Source organism: Heliangelus exortis, chromosome Z, assembly GCF_036169615.1.
Source record: "Heliangelus exortis chromosome Z, bHelExo1.hap1, whole genome shotgun sequence".
Lineage (NCBI taxonomy): Eukaryota > Metazoa > Chordata > Aves > Apodiformes > Trochilidae > Heliangelus > Heliangelus exortis.
Window position 1 is genome coordinate 34,717,613 of NC_092454.1, and position 23,356 is coordinate 34,740,968.

Sequence of the window (23,356 nt, forward strand, 5' to 3'; positions counted from 1 at the left end):
CCTGGGAGTACTCCTGGGAACTGAAACCCATCCATGTGGTATGGCATGCTCCATTTTGGGAACAATCTCTGAACCATGCTAGCTGCCTGGGAACTGCTCAGGGAGTTCTAGTTAGAACAGAGCAAATTTGTGCCAAGAGATGTTCTTATAAGTTACTGGTAGAGGCAGATGAATTATAGTGGCTAGGAAGTAGCAGTGACATGCTGGAGAAGAGTAAAATCAGGTATTCAATTTGGACATGTGGACAAAGTCTTCCTAAGCTCAGAGTTTATACATTTAAATTGCCCTTTAGTTAAAAAGTTTTACAAATCCTGCTATAATTTCCCAACATTTTTCCTTTCCCTGAATATAATTTCCCTTTCTTTCCTTCAGTTTTTGTAAAGCATGGAAAATAAAACAAAACACTACAAAGATTCTGAATTTGATGTTTATTTATGGTGGTTTTTTTTTCCAAAATTAAAGTTGACTCGATCCTTACAATAATGTAAGGATTCTGTGATTCTGTGATCATAGAATCATAGAATTTTCAGGGTTGGAATGGACCCTTAAAATCACCTAGTTCCAACCCCCCTGCCATGGGTAGGGACACCTCCCACTGGATCAGGTTGCTCAGAGCCCTGTCCAGCCTGGCCTTAAAAACTTCCAGGGATGGAGCTTCCACCACCTCTCTTGGCAACCTGTTCCAGTATTTCACCACTTTCATGGTAAAGAACTTTTTTCTAACTTCCAATTTAAATCTACCCTCCTCTAGTTTGAATCCATTGCCCCTAGTCCTATCACTACCTGACATCATAAAAAGTCCCTGTTGGCTAGCTTCTGTTACAACAGTCTGGAATGTGTGAAGTTCTGTTTCTGCAAATAAATCACTTTGGATGAAAATTAAAAACTCTGTAGTAACTGCAAAAGGTATGTGTCCGGTTTTCAAAAAAATCTTCAGTCTTTAGTTACAGCTGCAGCATTTCCTGTCAGACCCTAATAATTTAATGCAAATCCAAAAACATTATTATTATTCTCTTAAAATAAAAACTATAGTAGAGCCTTTCACAGATAACTTTAAAAATGCAACCAGCTTGTCTTACCCTCACAGCACTACAATCATGGTACAATTAATCACAGTGTCATTAAACTATTTGCTTTCCTAGCTTGTACGTAACTTTTTTTTCATAATTTTAGCCCTCAAGGACCAATTATTTTACAGCAGTATGATGTAGATATTTATGTGGTATTTATGTGGTAGGTTTAATAATATATATTACAGAAATTCATGAAGAGTAATTTATTTAAATGTTATATTTTAAAGAAAGTTTATACTGAAATTGAGAGTGATTATATACAGCTTTTACATTCTAAGAAAAATCATTTAACAGAGAGTTTCATAATTAAGAGCAAAACTTTTTCTGTTGCTCGGGATTGCCTTGAACAGTTTTTGGTTTTTTTTTTCCCCTAATTTTTTTAAAATTTATCTATTATTTATCTATTTATTTCACACAGAATGTTTGAACCTGGAGCTAGTTGGTCCTAGTTTCTGCTGAAGACAAGTCAGATGATGTGCTTTTCTACTGGATGAGATGGGAGAATGTAATGGCCCATTTGTATTGAAAAAAACCTGAACAACCAAGAGTCCACAGAGCACATTATGTTAACTGTAACATAGCTGCAAAGCAGTATAAAATTCAATATGAATATATACAACACCTTTTAGCCCTGTATTGTAGTTGATTAAAGCACTTCGACCTCATCACAGCTAAAGCCTAACTTAACTCAGCCAAGTAGGTGCCAGTTGCTATCTTTGGGTTTCAGATGTCAGGTGTGTTAGGAGAGGATCAGCCTGCCACTGAAACCATCTATTTTACATACCCAGAAATAATTTTCCATAGATGTGCTTGAGCATGTACTTGAAGTTTACTAATACATGGAAGTCAATATACTCACTGTGTAAACCATTTGTGAGCAAAGGTTGATATAAGACAATTTGTGGAAGAAGTTTCACTTGTAGAAAAATAACACTGAAATAACACTGTAGTCTTTTCCAGTTGTGTAAATATTGAAGATCTGCAAGATAATACACATCCTAATTAAGTCTGTTAATAACTTTGTCGTCATAAGAACATATTTTTTTTTTATACCTTGGCAGCACATGAGAAGGAACCTTTAAAGCCTTTTAGAGGAGGAAACACGTAATAGAATCAAGTTTTTTGTTTGTTTTCTTTTCTTCCTGATTTTATTCTCATTATACATGTTTCTGCAATTTTTATTATGAGAAATAATTTAAATTGGTAGAAACACTGACATGTTTTTTTCTAATCTTTTCTCTAAGGCTATGGTAAAATTTCATTCGTCTTTAAAATAAACAGGCATAGTATTTTATATTACATTGCAGAAAAATTAGTGTGTCTTTAGAACTTTGTGATTCCTTTATTTTTTGTTTTACTTTTCAGCTCTGAGTCACATAACCTTTAATCTGATTTTGTTTATAAACCCTGTGAACTTCCTTCAACACTTCCCCATTTAGAAGATCCTTAAGGGATGCATTACTACAGTTTTCCTCTTGTCCAGCTCTTCACTATTTTATTGTAATATTGTCTGATTATACATAGTAATAAATGATTATTTAATGTTTTTAATGCACTCATTTTGTTTCTTACATGATAAAGGACTAACGTTTATCCTTATACCTTAACTAACCTTTGACTAAAGTCAAAATAGTTGTGATTAGTTGTGTTTGCATTTATTCAGCACTTAAACCTGTACTATTTTCAAAGTTCTATGTATTCAGGAAGTAAATTCTAATAAGATTATAATCTCAAATGTTATTCTGACCTTTCAGAAATAAAAAGACCCACATAGGTTATTTTTCTGCCCTAATAAATTAAAAACACTAGAACTTTTCTCTGGCACTGATGCCAGTGGGTATGGCTATGTCCACTTCATAATTATTAAAGTGTGTTTACCCTCCAAAACAGGGTGGCCACATTCAAACTGGCTTGTCCTGTCTCTCAGACAGTCATTAGGACAGAGAAATACTTTGGGAGAAGCTAATTGTCCGGCATCCAATGTCAGGGAATTATTCCAAAAAATTTATCAGTGTAGGTGGTAGAGTTTCAGCACCTTTGCTTGAGATCTGTCACTTTTGAAGTTGTTAGCTTTAGTCAAGTGGACTGAGAAACACTATTCAAAATTTCTTTCAAATCGGCATTTACCAGCTCTGTTCTCCTCAGGAAAAATGCCCAGAAGCCTGAAGTTGTGGGTTTGTCTAACTGCTCTGAGGACAGTGGGCTCAACAAACAAAATCTTCTTGAAATACAGAAATGGGACAAACTTCCCTCCTTTTATAAAGGTGTTTTCTTATGTCAATATACAGAGCTTGCCTGTAATAATCAGGAGGAGGTTTGACACAGCTACTTTTGCCCAAGGTAAAGCATAAAGAAGTACTGATTACACGTGTCTTCTCTACAGAGCAACCTGAAGGTAAGGGCACTGTCTCCTTGGGAGAAGGATTCAGTTTTCCTCACTGAACAGATTCCAGTGTTTCTTGCTCCATGTAGGAAAGCCTGTCCTTTAGGCTGCCTTATGATTCTCAAGTGAACGAATATTTTCGACTTAGAATCTGTGAAGACAATGTAAGTTTTTTTTCTTTTTGCAAGATAGGGAGAAATGAACCAGTGGATCTGTGATCCAGTCACAGTGTCTGTCTGCTCTGAAGCCTATTGTGTCCAGGTATAATGCACTGTAAAACCTAGAAGTCATCTCTGGAGAAGTGGCTTTGAGCACTGGATGGTTTTCAACTCCATCACTGTTCCCAGTAGCCTTGTGATTAAGATCCTTGACTGAGGAAAAAGAAAGGTAAAAAATTTGCTTCAGGCAAAGCAGTGAATTAAACGTGGTTTTCCTGCTTCTGGGGAAATGTTCAAACAGGTTGAGCAAGAACAGGAGGTAGGAAGAGGATGAAACACTAACTTGTCTCTTTGCAGGGGAAACCTGGAAAATACCTTTTTGAAAAAACCTTTTTAAATAGCTTTGGCACCACTTTCCAGTAAAAGGTCAAGGCTTAATCCTAAATGGAAGGCATTACGTCCATTTGACCTATCATTGTTACTTTCTGTCCACAAAGGGACACGTCTATCCTGTCTTAAGCACTGCTCGTTGTTAACTGGATTTGAACGTTAACATTGTCAACAACATTTTTACATTTTCAGATGCCCATTTCTTTAAGAATAAAGAAGATTCATCAATAGACATAATCTGGTTTTGATTTTTATAATTGGAAAATGTTTGTAGACTTTCAAACACAAGGAAGGCATACCTGATAGCCTGTAGATCTTTAAGTTAAAAAAAAAACAAAACAACAAATACCATCTTAACCTAGAAACCTTATTTTGCTTATCTCTTTAGACTATTCTGTCCAGCACTCCAATGACTCGCTTCACAACTTCTCTAGGAAACTTAGGAGCTGAATCAACATGAATTTCAACATCTGTGACCACAGACAAAGGAATATTAAATCCATGATGAAATTAAAAAATGAGCACCATGTGGTCTTATAATGAAATAAATTACTTTTCCATTGACTTCTTTTCTCTGTGCGCAGAATAATTATTTTTCTTTTCAGTTCTCTTCATGAGTGGACTCAGAGAATTTCTCTTTAGATTAACTTCTTTTACAGCTATGGAGAAAGACATAGCAAGAAATTAAGCAGTGGTAAGGTTTTTTTCTCTCTGCAGGGCAATGTAATTACTACTTGTTGCAGCAGTACAGCCTTATCACAAAAAAATGACAGAGTGGATCTAGTAGCTTTTACTCCTTTTAGTTTAGTGGGACTGAAAAGACAAGGGAAGAAAAGCCTCTACTTACCAAAGATGCTTGAGCTTTCCAAACAGTCTCACTTGCCCCTTTGTTTCTGAGAATTGTTAGTTCCATACCTGAAAGTGGAATGTAGGTATCAGTGATTTGTTTTGCATTTTACTCAGCTAACTCTGCATTTCTGTTCTTGTTCATTAAAAAGCAAAGTATTTTTCAGTCTTCCTAACACCTTAAAATAGGACAGAGTAAAAAAAATTAATCAAGATGTCATGAAAATCATTAAAAAGCCTTTCCTGGGGCTTTATGTAATTCAAAGTCCTTGCAGATTTTGAGTATTGACAACATGACAGCACTCATGTTAAAGTACTCATGTTAAAGAAGCATTAGCATGAGTGCTAGGACCTCCAAAGTAGTTCCATAAGTCATTCCTGTTCACTTCAGCATCTTCCTAGCTATTCAGTTGATCATAGAGACAACCTTTCAAAAAGGCTGTCAGATATTCACACCTTCATTTCTGCCAGTGCTTAATAATCTCTGTAAAAGCATCTTGAGTACTTCCCTATTCTTTTACTTTTTTTACATGGTTTACTAGCCATGCCCTTCACCTGCACCCACACACTCTGCTTTCCCTCATGATGGTAGGGAGATGGCAAGATTCATGATCTGGTACAGGCACAAAAGCTGGAGATGTAGTGCCAAGTATGGATTGTGATGCTTTGAAACACATGGTGGCTTGCAAAGGTGGTAAATTTTGTGTTAGCAAATGAAGAAACTGGAGCAGGTTTAAACTAATTAGTTTTTATGATGCTGTTGCTGCCATGATACTTGTGTGTAATACTGTTTTCAATGAGATGTTTCTATATTATTGATTGATCCTATTTTACTTATGCTTTACTTTGCAAGTCCACAGCTCAGTTTGTGATAAATTGCTTACACTATTCCATTGTAAACCAGACAAAGGTGAATAATAGAGTTATTGCAGCCACAGAGGGTTCTATTCACTTCCTTAACTATTCATAATACTGGGAAGATTAGTATGTGCAAGAACTATAGAAAAGAAATAATCTGTCTTCAGAGTAAGGTCTGAATTGTGTGCATTAAATTGTAAACAATGCCCAAGACCACATACTGTAACAAGGAGAAGCCAATTGCTGAATAATCATTCCATTTTATGTTCTATTTCCTAGCTTTTAAATGCTTGGTATCACAAGGACAAATATTCCTTTAATATACATGTGGGATTCCTAAAGCCATATGTAGAAAGAGATGGGAACAGGGTTTTTTCAGGCATGGGATCTACTTTTAGTACAGTATTTCAGCTTTTCTATACTTTTGCACAGGTCAGTAAAGTTACTTTCATGTTTTCAAATAGAATTTGAGAATTTTCTGTCTTACTCAACTGGCCAGCTCAGCTCTTCTGCACTTTTGCTTCCTGGGACAATGCTATCTCCTATATCATGTGGTGCCACAGATCCTGTTTCTGGTTTCCCTGTCTCTTCATGTCCTCCAAGTAACCTGTGTGATTCCAAAAACGTCAACACACACCCTTGCCCACTCAGTACATAGGACACTGTATTAGTGATACAATGAATCTTTTCTTGCTTATATGTTATCTTAGGCTTCCCTGAAGTTCCTGATTGTGATTCCGACAGCAGTTCTGCCTCTTTAGCAGAACAGATTCTTCAGCTAGCTTGTGTGTTTAGTGGCACAGTGAAGTAAAATAGAAAGACTGAAAATTCCATGTGGGGTATGTATGCATCTGTAGCTTAGTATCATAGCTAGGAATTAAAAAATCCTCCTGTACCATATCCCCAGTACTAGGCCACAGAAACAATTATTTACTTTTGCATATATATTAATTTAGAGCTGGATTTGAGGGGACAGATCCTTCATAGAATAAGCGTGTGATTTCAGAGCAAATCACCATTTTGCTGTTGCCTGCTAATAATCCTGCCCTTGCCACTCACTCTTAAGTCTCATCAAGTGAATAATATTTTATTTTTGTGCTCTTTTCTTAGAACCATTTGACTTAACCATGGCCTGCCTGCCAAGCAAGCACTGGTAGCATGGCACGGTGTAACATGGAAGGCATCATCTCTTTTGCAGAAAATACCTGCACATTGGCAATGCTAAATGGCACACTAAACTTGACACATTGTCTGAGTTTTGTGTGACAAAACTTCTGTTACAGTGGAACTAGAGGAGATACCAAAGACAATGACATCCATTGAACATGCAAGGGACTGTGTGCACATGAAGGCAGAAATCTGGCCCATGTAGGCAGTGCAATGGCAAATAATGCAAGACTTTTATGTGACTTGATGCAAATCTGAATGTGAATTGTTTGTTTCAATGCTACCAATTATATACCTGTATAGCAAAGGCAGAAACAGAAAGGCTTTTGAAGAAAACAAAGAATCACAGAATCACAGAGCTGCTCAGGCTGGAAATGACCTTCAAATCATCTAGTCCAGCCTTGTCCTAACCCTATTACCCTATTCCTGAGGATGCAGGCCTTTGCAGAGGAAGGGTCAAATTCTAAGTCATAAAAAAGGGGAATTTGGGACAAGATCAGGTTAAATCTCAGAAGAAAAAAAAAAAAAAAAAAAAAAAAAAAAAAAAAAAAAAGAAAACTGTATGTTCCAAGTCTGTGCCCTCTTCTTGGCAGTCCAAAGCAATCACTCCACAAGAGATAGATACAACAGAGTGAATAAGAGCTTGGGAAGGATAAAAGCAAATGAGAACATGAATACATTGATTTAAGTGGAAACTCCATGTCTGTCAAATGAGACATGTTTAGCCCAGATGAGAACGTTCTAGTTCAACTCAGGAGCCTGTCAACACCAAAAGCCAAATATTGTGATGCCGATGGACAGAGAGCTAGTGTGTACAAGCAAGGTAAGTTTGTTTCTTTCTATGGCTGAACAGCCCTACATCAGCCCCACGCAGGCTTCATGATGTTCTTTGGGTACAAAAACTTGGTGGGCTGATGATAAACCACAGAACACAGTGAACGCTTTTGTTGAATTAACTCTACTCTACTAAAACAGTAGATTTAGCTAGACTCAGAAACTGAAGATGATACCACTTCCCTACTGTCAGTAGTCTTACAGCTGTGTAGTGGAAATTGTGTAGTGACAAAAATGCATAAAATCATCAATGGAAGTCCTTCAGTTACCTGGTAAGTTTAAAGCTAAAATTTATATTCCAAATTACCCAACAGCTGTATTTCCCTAGAGTGCATGGAACATTTTACCAAATGTTTTATTGACTAGAGGTAGACTGTTGGCAGTTTAGGCTGTGTGTCTAGGTTTGACAAAATAGCAATCAAAACCTGTAAAGTAATAATGATTCCCTTTGAGGGCATTCCACGCCTCTTAGGCAGAGGAGCACTTTGGATTTTGCATTTACAGTATGTGACCTATTCTAATGAAATATGTGACCTATTATAATGAGAGGTTTATGTGTGCTTTGCTGGATCATGTACTTAGCCTTGGGCTATATTTCAGTCAAAAGGGAAGCCCTGTTTCAATAGCTGAATTTTAATTTTGTTTAACTCAATCACAACTTTATGTGATTTACATTTACAGATAGACATAAGCAAGGGTAAGCAAAGGGAAACTAAAAACAAGCAACCAAACAAAAAGCCTGCTAAAGTTTACCTGTGTCCAACTAAATTTGAGTCAGACTTCAAGAAATCGAGAAGTTTTGACTTCTTTCAAGAATGACATTTGCTAGTTCTTCTAAACAAAGCATGGAAAATATCGTTCCTTCAGTACATTGATTTGACTCTAGCTTTCTCATACTCAGTTTAAGCTGATGCTTTGACGAATTACATTTCTAAATTACTGGTGATGAAACAACAGTGAGAACATACTCAGCAGTGCATAACCTCAGGAATACTTGTGGTGAACAAGAATTTATCTAGTGTGATACTCTGGATCATTCTCAACTCCTTGTCTTCTATGGAAACAAGGGGTGCTTCCATTCCGCTGAAAAACATAAATGAGATTAAACATCTAGCTGTGGCCGCACGGTATTAGAACTCACACTGGATCGCTACAGCGGGGTGGTCCTTATTTTTAACGTGTGGTGCCCCAGCTGTTAGAAACACACCGGGCTGAGAGACACAGGACGGGAACGCCCTGCCCTCGCCCCCGCCCCCGCCCCTGCCCCTGCCCCCTGCCCCCTGCACTCTGCCCCTGCCCCCTGCCCCTGCCAGCGGGAGCCCGGGGAAAGAGGCGCTCGGCACCTGCTCTCTCCAGTGTGGGAGGCATCTCTGCCGCGGTGTGTCTGCTGCCTCGGCACGGCCACCTCCCGGCCACAGCCCACAGCCGCCACCTGCGGTCCGTCCCCGCCTCCCGGCCGCTCCTGGGCCAGCGGGGCCCCGGGGCGGGACCTGCCCCGCCCCGCCCCGTCGAGGCGAGGGCAAATTGTGACGCCAGGTGGGGCCGTCGGTCGCCCCGTCTCGTCCCGTCCCGTTCCGTCCCGGCCGCGGGCAGAGGATCCACGACCCCCGCCGATGGATCCGGAGGCGGCGGGGGACGAGCTGTCCCGCCTTCGGGCCCTCTTCGTGGCCTGCGACGCCAACGGCTCGGGCCGCATTGAACGGGAGGACTTCGCGGCGCTCTGCGCCGAGCTGCGGGTGCAGCCGGCCGAGGCTGAAGCCATCTTCCAGCGCCTCGACAGCGACCGCGACGGGGCCATCACCTTCCCGGAGTTCGCCCGCGGCTTCCGCGGCGCCACCCGACGGCGGCAGGGCAGCGGGGAGCAGGAGGGAGAGGAGGAGGAGGAGGTGGCGACGGCGGCGGCGTGTCCCGCCGCGGGGCTGGAGCAGCCCTGGAGGGACTTCGAGGTGCGGCTCGGGGACGAGGCGAGGTACATCCCCAGGTAAGGCCCGGGCTCGCCGGCGCTGCCGCTCGCACCCCTACGGCTCCGGCAGAGACGTCCGCCCCGCTGTGAGCGGGACGGCGGCGACGGGGATGGAGGCCCACGGCGGCAAACAGCCCCTGCCGCCCCTCCGTGGGGGGCGGTACGGCCCTCCTGGCAGCGGCCGGTGCTGATGCAATACCGTGGTGGGGTATCGCCGTACCGGCGTTCAGCCTGGCTCCTCACCCGCTGAACTTGCAGGTCTAAATGGCCCTTCCCACGTCTGCTTCCCGTTTTTGAGGCTTTCCGGCTCTGCTTTTCCAGCGTGCAGCTTCTTGCTTGCTTCCTCTCCGCTGCTCTGCCCCGGGACACACGTGGGCAAATCAGGCCGGTGGAACGCACGGGATGCAAGCTGCTGCTGGCTGCGCAAACGAAACACTCCATCCCCTCTCTCTACCCTCTACTGAATTTCTTGAACCTCCGTCTGTCCTTTCCCGCACCACCGTATAGGTTAACAGTGTTCAGACTGAGGAGCTCGCTGAAGTCTGTGAGAACCTTTCTTTCCCCTTTGTGTCAGGGAAATGAGACAACTTGTGGTAGCTTCGTTTGGGATTAGACGTAGTTGCCGCGGGGATGTCAGTACTGAGCTGTTTCCAGTTTACACAGGCACCTTTTGGTGATTCACAGTAACCTGCCTGAAACCTGACTTGTTCAATATTAATCTTAAAAAAGGTTGGCCACAGAAAATACAGAGTGATTATGCTTCATTTAAAAATTGTCATTTAAACTGGAAAACAAGCAATCTGACTCTAGCAGCTAGTTAAGAGTCAGTTTAAAGCATATATACATCAATATACCCGGAGAGACTGTGTTAAGTTGCAGAGGGGTGTGCCAGTCAGTTACACATAAAGTAATAAAAGAACATTAGTTTCTGTGTAACTGTAGTAAGAATCAAGTTGAATGAGCAGATTGTTGTTGTACAGAACCATGTATCAAGTCACTGGCAAATTTTTATCATACTCCAATAGCCACTTTATATATGCAACCACGTTGTGAGATGAAATATTTCTGCAGAGAAATGTCAGTAACTTCACTTGCTACTCATGTACAGAACTGGAGTAAATCATAGAATGGCTAGGGCTGGAAGAGAACTTAGAGATCATCTAGACCAGTCCTCCTGCCATGGGTAGCAACACCTACCAGTAGATCAGGTTGCATGGAGCCCCATCCAGCCCTCCTTTGGATATTGCCAGGTATGAGGCTTCCATTACCTCCCAGAGCAACTTGTTCCCGTACCTTACCACCCTCATTGTAAAGACTTTCATTCTAATATCTGATTTAAATCTCCCCTCTTTAAGTCTTAAGTTTCAAGTTTTCGCCTTTGTTCTCTTGCTATACACTGTTACAAAAGTCCTACCCCAACTTTCTTGTAGGCACTGTTCAGGTACTGGAAGGCCACCCTGGAGCCTCCTGTTCTCTGGGGTGAACAACCCCAGTTTCCTAAGCCTGTCTTCATGGGTTCCAGAACTGGACACCAGTACTCTCTTGGGGTCTCACAAGAGTGCAGTAGAGAGGGAGAATCACCTCCCTCAGCCACCCGGCCACACTTCTTTTGGTGCAGCGCAGGACACAGTTGACTTTCTGGGCTGCAAGTGCACATTCATGGGTCATATTAATATTCCTGTAATATTTCTTTTCTTTTTAGACTGGAAAGGTAAGTAACATTGCTTAGTCTTATTGGACTGCTCCATTTCAGGCAGATCACTAACTTCTTCATGCAAGGCTATTTGAAAATTTGAAGAAGAAATTAATAATTTAACCTAAAGCCTGGCAGAAACTCAATAGGGGATGGAAAAAATCTGACTCAACAGAGGTTGCTTGTGAAAACATCTGCATGCTTTTGGTAGTAAGTCAGTATATTGGTTACTATGTTTGCAGCATTATTACACATCAAAATTGCAAACAGTTAAATTTTGATAATTAAATACATATCCGGTAGGCAGTCCTTTGGTGTAAATGCTTCCTATTTGTATTCAGCTTGATATTTGGCTGTATTTATTAGGTGTGTGCCAACGACAGCTGGAGAACAGTATGCCCTTTGTTTTCTTTTCTTTCTCTTTCCTGTCTAGAAGCAGATCTGTGTTACAGCTCAACTTTTTTCCATTTGTGTCTCACATCTTTTTTTTTTTTTGAAATATATGTGTAAGTTTTTTCCCCTTGAGCAGTCCCACTGAAATAATCAGGACCACTACTATAAGTAACAAATACATTGAATTTTTTTGAAGAGTCTGGGCACAGAAGAGATTTTTGAGAACATAAAAAACCCATGTAAAGTGCAAGCTAGTACAAGCTAGTACTTAAAAAAGCTATCTTTTTATTTAATTTTTTTAGTTGTTCATCAGTTGTTTTTTTTTGTGTGTTGTGTGTGTTTTTTTTTTTTTTTTTAAAGAAAATCAGTACTTTGAAAACCAGACTTGGCTTGGCTTTTTCCTGCATTTTCAATATTATAAAACACTTGGTGCCCACACACTGTGATTTATTACTCTTCATATGTTTGCTCTAGCATTACCATTGAAAACCATGAGAAAAACAATTGCAAAGAAGAAACTCCTCGGACCTAGATGGGTGGAGTTAGTTGTCCATATTTTTTTTCTTGACCATGTGTGGTTTTTTTCTTGGTTCTTTTGGGTCTCAGGCTCTTAAAAAGCTGCTTCTTCTGGCCCCAGTCTAGTAAAATGTTGCTGCAGTCTAGCAAGATGCTCATCCTTGTGCTTGATGCTATTGTGGTATAGAGAGAGAAACGAGGCATAGCAGATGGAAGGAACGAGATAAAAGTAGGGCTCAAGTGAGGAGAAAATTGCACTGTAAACACCTGTGCTCTGTCATCCCTGCACTTGACTGTGTGCCCATAGAAATCAAGGAGAAATTTTTCACTGATGTCAATACACGTGGTTCAGCTTTTGTTTCTGTGATTGAGCTTTTCAACCCTTAGGTAAGTCTCCACAATGAGTTGTGAAATCAGAAACAGGTTAATATCCTGACCCAGCCCTCAGTTTCTTAGCAGACATTATGTGCAACATTTTTTTGCCCTGTGATTGATTTGTGCCTGAGTGATTGCCCTGTTCCAGGTATTAAAATAAGACTATATAAAATAAAAGTATTTTGAATACAGTTAATTTTTTTAAAAATAGATTTACTATGAGATGGATCCTGCCTCTCTGTAGCGGTGTATTTGGTTAGATAGTTTTGTTAGCTTATACTTCAAACATACAGATCTGGACTGGAGATACATTTGTATTGGTTGAAGTTAAAAAAGGTTTTTTTCAGCCTTGCCCATCTGAACAGATTTTTTGGATGGAATTTAATTTAGATTTCTTGGTCAGGTGGTCTCTGTGAGTCAAAGTATTGTTTGCTTTAGTCTTTACACAAACTCAGTGTGTAGTTGTGCCTCTAGCACAAGAAAAGTGGAAAATCTTTCCAGGATGATGACCTAATATAATGTGTGAAGTGATATTTTAGTGGAGTTGTGTAAGGGCTTGTTTTTTTTGTTTTTGTGTTGTTTTGTTTTGCCATTTTTAAAATTTAAAATGCAGCTGTCCTTCTGTTGTAATATTCAATCAGGTATAATGAGTAATTAATCACAAGGTTGCAATGCCTTTGGTTTATATGTAGTGAATTGCCAACTGGAACATACCTGTGTGAGTCACAGGAGATCAGTTTTATTGAGAACTCCAGCATTTTTTTAAGTTTATTCCTTTAAGGCATATTTGCAATGATACAGTAGTGGAAAAAGTTAAGAAACCTAGCTATTTAGTGCTCCAGGCAGTGAGTCCTTCGTTGTATGCCCCCCACTGGTAGGGTGTTGCCCACAAGTGTGTTACTGAGTGTTGCATTGTTTTTAATATGTTAGTATTAAATATAATTAGTAAACATAATTATATGTCTAATAACATCATATCTGTTCGGATGTCACTCTATTAGGCATGTGCTCTTTTAAGGATGAGGGAAAGACTGGTAATGGGAATGCTTTCCCTTTCCTCAGCTTGAACAAAGAAAGCAGATTTAGAAATACTTTGAATTTTACACCTTGGTAATGTTTCATATAATCTATTTTTCCACAAAGAATGATCAAACATCTACTGACACTTGAAAAGAAAACTTGTACTTATGAGTGCTAAAACAGTTATATTTATCTGTAAATTTCAGGCAAAATACTTCCCAGAAAATAATTTTGAAACTTTGACATTAAAGACCTTCAGTCAGAAAGAATAAAGACCTTGGACTGTGTGTGCTGTGTGCATTCCTATTTATTGTGGGATTGCCCTGGGATAAACTGAATCCCAGTTAGATCTGCCAGACAATTTTTGTGTGATACTTGGTGTATTGGATAATTTGAAAAATGAACTAAATTAATTTGAGTACAAGTAGGAGGATGAATGTGGAGAAGAAGATTTGTATCTCTATTCCAGGTTCTGCTTTCTGAGGGTCCTCATACTTCCTTACTTTGCTTTTTAGCCTTGGTCTCCATTTTGCTTGTGTGTCTTGTACTTTGGGCCTCTCTAACTGTTTATCAAACTCCAGTTTCATCTCTGCTGGACTCAGATTTTATGGATCATACAGTTCCAAAGTCTTAATGTGATTATGACAGTTTGCCCCTAGTCATGTAATATGGAAATATAGAAAATATAGAAAATAGAGAAAATGTGGATCTGGGGGATGTGATAAAATGAGAAGACTGCAGTTTTAACATGAGCTACTTGAACTATGAGGACGGGCCATGCTCATGGGATATACTGCTGTGCTACAGCAGAGGAGAGAGGTTCTGCTGCATAAAAAAACCATCCAAAATCTGTTATGCTTTTTGCTGTCCTAAGTCAGGAAGGATTTTTGCCAAAGTCAATACAGCATCAACTCTTGCAAGCAATTCTTGTTTATTTCCAAGAGGTGGGGGACCATGATATCTGTACTGGAGGGATTTCCTTGGAAGTCAAAGTGTGTTCCTCAGAGACGGGATAAAAGCAAATCCTAAGGAAAGACAAATGCTGAGTCTCCCTTTGTCACAATGCTGCAGAGGGAATCAATGTTGTAAGAATGGTGTCTTGTCTTCTAATATATCTCACAATGGTGATTTGACAAATGTGCTCTTTGGGAAGTGTGGTGGAAATCTTTTTGTCAACTGGACTTCCTAAGCTACCTTAGGTTTTACTGCTCTTCTTTTTTTTTTGCTTTTATGAAAACAAAATCTATGCCAAATATGCACTGTAACATTTGTTTTCCTGTATTTTCATACAGGAATTTAGTATTTTCATGTCACACAATCAGTTGTCATAACCATATGCTTTATTTGGAGTGTTCTTCTTTTCCACAGACTTCATCTTTCCCTCCCTGTCCTACAGCCTTTCCACTCATGCCCCACTGGCTCCAAGTCAAACATTTGTCTTTAGGCAGCAAACAATATTTATTCTTTGGGAACATTAAAAAACCCTTGCCTGGGAATCAGCCCTTGGCCAGGCTCTCTCATCTGGGTGTTGCAGATTTTCTAATCTTTTAATGAGGGCTGTTTCCGAAGGGACAGATACGTAAAAATAAAAGATGGTATTAAAAAACCCCATAGTGCTTCAGGTTTAGAAATACCTTGAATTTTACACTTTGGTAATGTTTCATGTAATCTGTTTTTCCACAAGACACTTAATCTAGGAGAAAGTGTTAGGCACTCAGCCATGACAAAAGCAGATCCTTTCCAGTATGGAGTGGATGTAGTTGATAATTTCTGTTGGCTTATATGATGGCATATCCAGTGTATCTGCTTTTCAGGAAAAAAGTATCTATCTATTTATGACACACATAGGCTATTGGTCTCCAGTGTAATGATGCATTAGGCATGATCTTTCTCCTTCTCTGACCACTCAGCCCAGACCTATCTGGCTCACGCTACCTTACATGCCATCCCAAAGGGTGGCAGCACAAAGGTGCCTGTACAAGAACAGAGCTGCTGCAGGTGGTGAGGGTAATTTTACAAGCTCACCTTCACTGGAAAAAAACTTCAGAATACTGTTCTAAAACTTAGAAATAGGAGCATGTTATCATCATGAGAACGACTTTAGGTGTAGTAGTGTTTATCTTTGCTTTCACTGGCACCTTCCAAAATAGAAACTGTGGTTTTTTGATGCTTGAAAGTTGTCTGGGTCGAGAGAACAAGGGGAACATGTTTGGAGACCTTAAGTTTGCAAATAAGAACAGGGATAAGAAAGAAGATAGACATGCTAGACATGTGGGTACAGGTCAGTAATTGGCAAGGGGTAGTGTTGAGAAAGATATGGATGTACACAGAAGGACCTACAAAGTAAGTCCTGCTGGGGAACACTTTGGCCTGGTTTTCTTGTCTCAGTACAACAATTGCCCGGCTAACAGGGTTGTCTTGCACTCATGTGCAGCTCCTGTCTGTGTGAAATTTTGCCTTGTATTCTGCTTTGGCCTCCCGAGGGTGCTCTGCCTGTGCTGGGGGGCTAAAATTGTGCTGTTCACCTTGGCAATCAATCTCCATCTTTCTAAAGCAGACCCAAGTAAACATATGTAAAGTAGCAGTGGAAGAAACACTGAATATTTACCATGAGAATGAAGGAAAGTGATATTATAGCATCATTGGCACTTCTTTGATTTCCACGTTTCCACTAGTTTATTGCACTTTGCACATCTTTGGTGGAAAACTATACTGACAATTCCATACTTGGGGTCAGACTAAGAAATCTCTGTGACAGCTACATAGGGAACATGTGCAAGTGATGTGGAGGGTTAAAAATTTCTAACACAGGAACAATGAAGTGGCCAGGCAGGATGTTTCTATGCAGGGCATCGTTAGGCAGGATACCTCTGATTTATTGCAAGGGCAAATGGGAGGTGCTGCTGCTAAGCTTAGAGAAAAGCCAGACTCAAGTGGTTCTGGTTTTCTGCATCAGCCTTTCTTGCTTAAATGCAAAAATTCAGGGCCCAGGCTTAAAAGTACACCTTGAAGAAGACTTCCAGCTTTCCTCCCAAAAACCGTCACCCATGACCATCAGGAGACAGCCCGCATGTGGAGATGAGTGGAAAATTATGTTAATACCTTCTGGGAGATGATCTGAATAACCTTGCTGCTTGTATGGAAATGTAATGCCATATGTATTATTTGCAAGGATAAAAGTGTAACTGAATAACCAAGTGGTGTGCACTTTGTGTCGAGCTTCCCCCGCACACCTGGTGCTGTAATAAAGATGACCTTGCTTGGTAGTCTCAGTCTCCATGGCTATTGAGTTATACTAATGTTCTCGGCTTAGTATGATAACAGAGCAAATGTAGAATTTCCTCCTTTGATGAATTTCATCAACCCCCTCTCAGATGCATTCTGAGTGTGGTTCACTAGGAAAACAGTTGCTATACATTCAGCAACCCAAGTTGATAGGAATTAGCATAGCTCTGTGTGTTATATGTAATTATGCCACTTAATGTAATTGAAATAGCTGATATCTCTTATCCTGTTGTTGGTTTTGTTCTTTTTTTCTTTTTCTCTTCTGCTCCTCCTGTATTCTCCCATGGTATTTTAAATCTGTCATATTACAAATCATATAATCAGCAGGGCAGTCTTACTTTCTTTCTCCCTCAGGAACTCTTTGAAACCATTTGAATACAGTAACTTTGCTTCAATTAACTCTTACGTGAAATTGTGCAAATATTGACTAATTACACTTACTAATGATTAATTTTACAGATGGCTTACTTTATAAAACCTTTGAGATGATGTAGGTTAAAGGCAGGGCTGTACTTGGCCAGAACAGTATACCTTTTTGGGTACTTGTATTTTGTGTTTGTTCTTTGTAGAAGCAGCATAAAGTCATGCATGGTAGGCAATGTAATCGTAGTGCCAGATGCTCCGAAGGGACAGTTTTCTTCATGCCACGTATCAAAAAATACTCTTATATATATTGGCATTTTAAAATGTCTACAGTTGTGTTCGTTTGGAAATTAAGGTGATGCAGCTAAGTAACTTTGAAGGTGATTTTAGAATTTAAAGGAAAACCAGTTTTAAAGGGAGAAGTAGAGCATTTTTTGTGAATTTTGCTGAAACTAAAGTAAGAGCGTTCCAGTTGCCTTTTTGCCCAGCAAAAGAAAAGACTATTCAGAGTTCAGGGATCAGCACAGCAAAATCCTTCTGTGAAATCTTCCTTGATAAACAGTTAGAAATAACGAATTTGCAGAAAGCAATCGCATGTGTTCAAGGGGAACTCAAGGGGAGAGAAAACCACAAATGGGGCAATATTAACTGCAACTGATTGGCTGCAGTGGTGTCACTGGTATTTACCAAAGCATGTGAAAGCAGAGGTGTTTGGAAATAAAGACAATTCAGAAAACTTCCTCTCATATTCATCATATACTGAATGTTGATACAGAGTGTTAATAGCTTCATCCTTCTAAAATCCTCTGTATCTGTAAAATGCTATCACAGTGTGCTTGCTGCTCATTCATCACTGGTACTTGGAGTGGTTAAATCAACTGTAGCTGTACCATTTTATGAATGTGTATTACCTTGCTGAAGGCATAAGTGATTTATCAGAGTTCCATCAATTTTTTTGCATGACTTTAATTTCTTCTCAGTTTCTTTATTGCTGCAGTTGTTCTCGAGTCATATATTTAATTGACACTTCACATAAAATTGCCACTCAGGTAAGTGTCACTGAGAGTGTCAGTGGTCAATTTTAATCTAAAAAAGCCTTCCAGGCTGTTTTCAAGATCCTACTTTATTGTGGCTGCATGGTTATTGTTTTGTCTCTTAAACACTGTACCTTAAATTTGCTACTCCATTAATAATAAATGTGAGAGAAGACCTCTGGTATTAACATCATGCATGAGCTATTTTTGAACACAGGCTTTATAGTATAGTTTGAAGTACAGTGTAGTTTTAGGGATTTAGCTTAATTTGATTAAAAGGCAGTATCTGATTTATCCTGCACAAGGATAATGAGGAAGATACAGTACCATTGTAGCCCTGTAAACTTTTCCAAAAATTTATGCAGAACCTTAGAGATCCAAATGTGATTCAGTAGCCTGTGGTTTAGAGGAGATTGAGGAAAACATTTTCTCAAGTAATGAATATTTGATGTTAGCATCAAGTAGCTTTTCTACTGTTTGTTTGCTTTTTAGGAAAGGTGATTAGTAGGTATCTTCTTGGTGAAATTTAAAGGAAATATAAGGGAATAAAGAAATTTTAGGAATAAATACAAACATGAAATCTGTGTTCTGAAATGTTTAGTCTGTTGGACTAGATTATGCTCAGTTTATCTGCCTTGAAAGATTAATAAATTGCCCGTTTCATTGGGCTAGTGCCATTTGTGTTTTACATGCAACTCATTTGAAGGACTGTGTGTATATTCATATTGTTTGAAGAAGTGACATTCCTCAGCAGCAAGTTCTGAATATACACAATGTTGGTTTCTATGTAAAATTTAAAACTATACTGGAATAATATATTAGTGGTTTTCATAAGCAGTTCTTACCATGGATGGACAACTGTTGACGTGCTAAGAATTTATGAAATGCAGGTTCAGTCCAAGTATCAAAATTAAATAGAATTTCAAAGGGAGAGACTTAAGAGGCTGCATTTTGTAATGTTTGAAGTACATCCAGGCTCCAGCTTCAAACTCTGTCAACATTACTGGAAGCATGGTAGGAATTCTGTAAATGGTACCACCTTAAGCCCTTTTTCTAGCTGCATGTGCTGGGAAATCAGTGTCTAAATGCTACAGATTTGCTGTTCACTTGAAGTCCAGTTGAGATCTGATGAACCCAAACCTCAGATGTGTTTTGATACATACTTCCATCAGAACTGTTGCAAAGCACCATTGTGCAGTAAACCCTTCTAGCACAGAAATCTCACATTTTGTCTATATGCTGTAGTAAAGTAAAGGAGAGCAGATTTTAAATCTAAAGTTTTAAAATCTATTTTTTGTTTTTGCTTTTAATAGTTTTTGCTGATAATGTCATTGTTGCTGCTAAGGAAAATGTCCTTAATAGCTTTTTGCATGTGAAAAATTGATTAAACAAACATTTGAGGAGTTCTTTAATGATACAGTATTTATACATAGTTCATAGCATCTAATGACCAGATAAATCTGTACATTATTGTAACTATTTGTGAACCTTGACGTTACTCAGTTTAAAATATGTTTTGGAAAAGAAAATGCATACATTTAACTTCTGGATATGCTGAATAAGGGTAAGACATTAGCTTCTTTAAAGACAGAAGACCTTTTCAAGACAGCAACATATGTGTACACAGAGGTGCCCCTAGCATAATTAAATATATATATATTTGTGCTGCTTTTACATTTTTGTGTTAACATGAACACGAGCACTTCATCTGGAAACATTCTATAGTGTCTTGTAACACCAGAGTTCTATAAAATGAGAATCTGAGGTATAGTATGTTAATATATTAAATTAATTTATACCTTTATTGAGGAAATCATGTAGAAGAAGCAGAGTGCTGCAGTGTTGACATTAGTCGTGGAATTTCTTCAAGTGGGTAAAAAACCCAGAAAATGTATAGTGTTTGTCAACACCAGGCATATTGTGAAGGCGTTGCACTGCCTTCACAGGAGAAAGGAGACTATTGTATGTCTAATAAGGAGGATCATTAAATCACAATTTTAAGATTTCCTTTAACAGCCAAAAGAGGTCATGTATTTGTGATATGTCAGGTATGGTGTTGGACTAGAATTTATAAAAGTTGTTTTGTTTTTTTTCTGTTTTCATTTCTGTGACTGATGTGCTGTATTTCTGCATTAGTGGTCTGCTTCCTCGGCCTCTCTAGAACTGATCTTCCTTTTTTTTTTTTTTTTTCTTTTTTCTGTTTAAGTTCTGGAATACCTGTTTGTGTTCTGGAATATAGTCCATGTGGCAATCAGCTTCAATATCCCTTGGGACTGCTGAATTCTGTTACAGAGTTTCATCTGGTATATTGTCTTATGGTAATCTAGGTATTGGAACCTAGCTTGCATGTAATGCAAGAGGGCTACATGGCGTTACTAGTAGTATGACCAGAAATCAATGCTGTTTATGCTGCAACCTGTGCAATAATATTTTGGTGCTTATGCTTTTTGGTTTTATATCGTGACCAGATTCTTTGCTTCGACAGTTAAAGCTGTGTACTGTCTATGTTAATGAGATCAGATCAAATAAAAATCAGAATATACTATCCCTGCATCAGGGCACCTTTTAAGAAGCAGCATAAATTTCAGGAGAGATTTTCGTAACTAAAGGAGCTAAAGAAACTTCTTTTTCTTCAGTATGAGACACATCTGTTGTCTACCATGTGAAAATTTCATATGTAATCCTTACAGGTTTTTTTTTTCTTTGCAGCATAAAGCAGACCTGGCATTATGAGGAGTGCAGTTATCTGGAGCTGAATAATCTGTTTTGAACCAGAGAACTGTATTCTCATATATCTTTTGGCTCTCCTGCTGCTGATAGATGCTTACAAGAGATGTAAATAAAGCTGAGAGAACTTGAAGGAGATGTGATCACCTCCCTCTGCCCACTTTAAGCATCCATTTTAACTTAGGTGGTTGGCATACCCATTACGCAGTTTCCTGAAGTCATAAGCTTCTGCACAAATTATGATTAATATTGGCTTATGATAAAATTGGATATGCTTTATGGGTTACTCCAGTGACATGCTTTTCAATACTGCATGAACTGTACTACAAAAAATTTACTTAAGCTAAAAAATTTTCTCTATGTTAGCTGTATTAAAGAAGCAGAAAGAGTAAGCATAATGTAGAAGAATTCAGATATACTATGCACAGATGTTCAAAGTCTGTATCTAACTTGCTATATCTTAAAAATATACAAAAAGGGGTGTGTGTTTACAATACTTGTAATGTGTTTTAAACCTGGTAGGTTTGTTGATATAGTGTCTCTTTTACAGTCAAGAGCAGGTCAGTGTTCTGTATCAGAACATATACATAGCAGAGCCAAGACTGATCCAGCCATACGAACATGTCATCAAGAGCTTCATCCAAGAGTTCAGACTTAAAAGTGCAGAGATGGAAACTTTGGCCATTGGGGTGAAAAGGTACTGTGAGTTGTGTTTCCAGTTCATTTATACTGTTACTTTTCTTCTGTATCTTATTGGATTTAACTGCTGGGATCTAATGCCAAGATGTATCACTCAGAGTATTTCCATAAACTGAGTTCAAAGGCTAGTTTATATAACACATATGTGCACAGGCATCTATAGCAGCTTGTAAATGATTCCCTAATCATATTTTGAATAAGTTTTGGAGCACATTTTTGCAGGCTGTATTCTCATGCCTAATGTCTTAAAATTTTTGACTTCTCTGACTGTGAGTTTTAGCATGTGCCTTTATATTAGAAATTATGTTTTTCCTTTTTCATCTTCCAAGGGTGTATTTGCCTATTGTAAATACATTTGCAATCTTGCAACATAACTAACAAAAGCAAGCAAATTAGCTCAGGACAGAGAACTTGAATGTGTGGGTGGTGGAAATTGCTCTAGTTAAGCTTTTGAAGTCTCTTCATAGGGTAACCAGAAGGGTGTTTTTCTCTGTAACTTAATTTTCAAAATGCAGATGTGATGTATTTCATATTAATAATCAGCTATTATTTGAAATCTAATTTGCATGTGTTTTGAAATTTTTTTTTTTTGGGGGGGGGGGTATGTTTTTTTATTTTGTTTTGTTGGGAAGTTTTTTGTTGTTGTTCCCAACCATACATTTTCAAGGTCTGGACAGTGCTATGCTGTTTAAATGTCTGTCTGTCTAATTTGTTTCAGCTGAGGTAGGCAGCTGTGTTTTACACAACTTTTCTGTCAAGCCAGAGGGCAATTCCTAAGAGAATATTTACTTTGAAATTCTAGAGCTCAAGATAAAGTGGCAGTTCAGCTCAGTGAGCTCGAGGAAGAGATGGAACAACGGATACAGGCTGCAGAGCATAACATTAGAAAGGAAGTGAGTATTTTCTATTTACAAAATGTCATAATTACTGAACTCTGAGTATTGATGGCCATGTGTGTTTTTGATCGTGATGAGACTAACTCAAAGCCATCCAGGGCAGTTCCTGGATGAAAAGAAGCTATCTGTGAGGTTAAAAATGGTCTTCATTCTTTCCCAAAGAGGAATGGCTGCCCAGAGGGAATAAACCAAGAAAAAAAGTCTTTCTCTTTTGTGAGAATATGCTGATGTAGAGCAATTTATTTTGGAGACCACTATTGGGAACAAAGTGGTGAAAATAACCTTTCTTCATTAAAGAATGGAACCTTCTCCTAGGATATAAATTTATACAGAAATTAATGCCTAGATCATTTCTTCCTAATTTGTGTATCTTCCTGGAGTGGTGATCTTTCTTTCCTCCCTTCTCATCCTGCAACTATATTTTAGTGAGTTAAGGACATAAGATAGGGTAATTGTGATTACAGTGTGTGAGGGTCTGGACCTCCCTAAGTTAATGGGAAATTCTGTTTCACTGTTCTAAAGTTTCTGCTGTTGCTTCAACTGGCTTGCAGTCTCTTCCCTTTACCCATGGAAAGATACATTACAGCTGTGTAATTCTAGGCAGAAAGCAGTACAGTAAAACTGCTTCACCTGTGTTGTCTGCTTCGTGTTGGACTGTTACTGGTTTTTTTGTAGGAAACCTA

The 23,356-nt window shown here is 39.0% G+C and overlaps 1 protein-coding gene across 5 annotated transcripts in view; it reads left to right on the forward strand.

The window, feature by feature from the left end:
* The first annotated feature begins 9,234 nt into the window (after positions 1-9,234).
* Positions 9,235-23,356, forward strand: part of RASEF (RAS and EF-hand domain containing) — a 38,387-nt gene continuing 24,265 nt past the window's right edge. For 2 of the 5 annotated variants that reach the window (XM_071729971.1, XM_071729970.1), the window contains exons 1-3: positions 9,236-9,690; positions 21,629-21,775; positions 22,580-22,670. In XM_071729971.1, the coding sequence (XP_071586072.1) occupies positions 9,323-9,690; positions 21,629-21,775; positions 22,580-22,670 (606 nt within the window). In that variant the 5' untranslated portion in view covers positions 9,236-9,322. Of the gene's footprint in view, positions 9,691-10,841; positions 10,923-21,628; positions 21,776-22,579; positions 22,671-23,356 lie in introns of those variants that run through there. The other 3 variants (XM_071729968.1, XM_071729972.1, XM_071729973.1) reach the window with 3 other exon arrangements.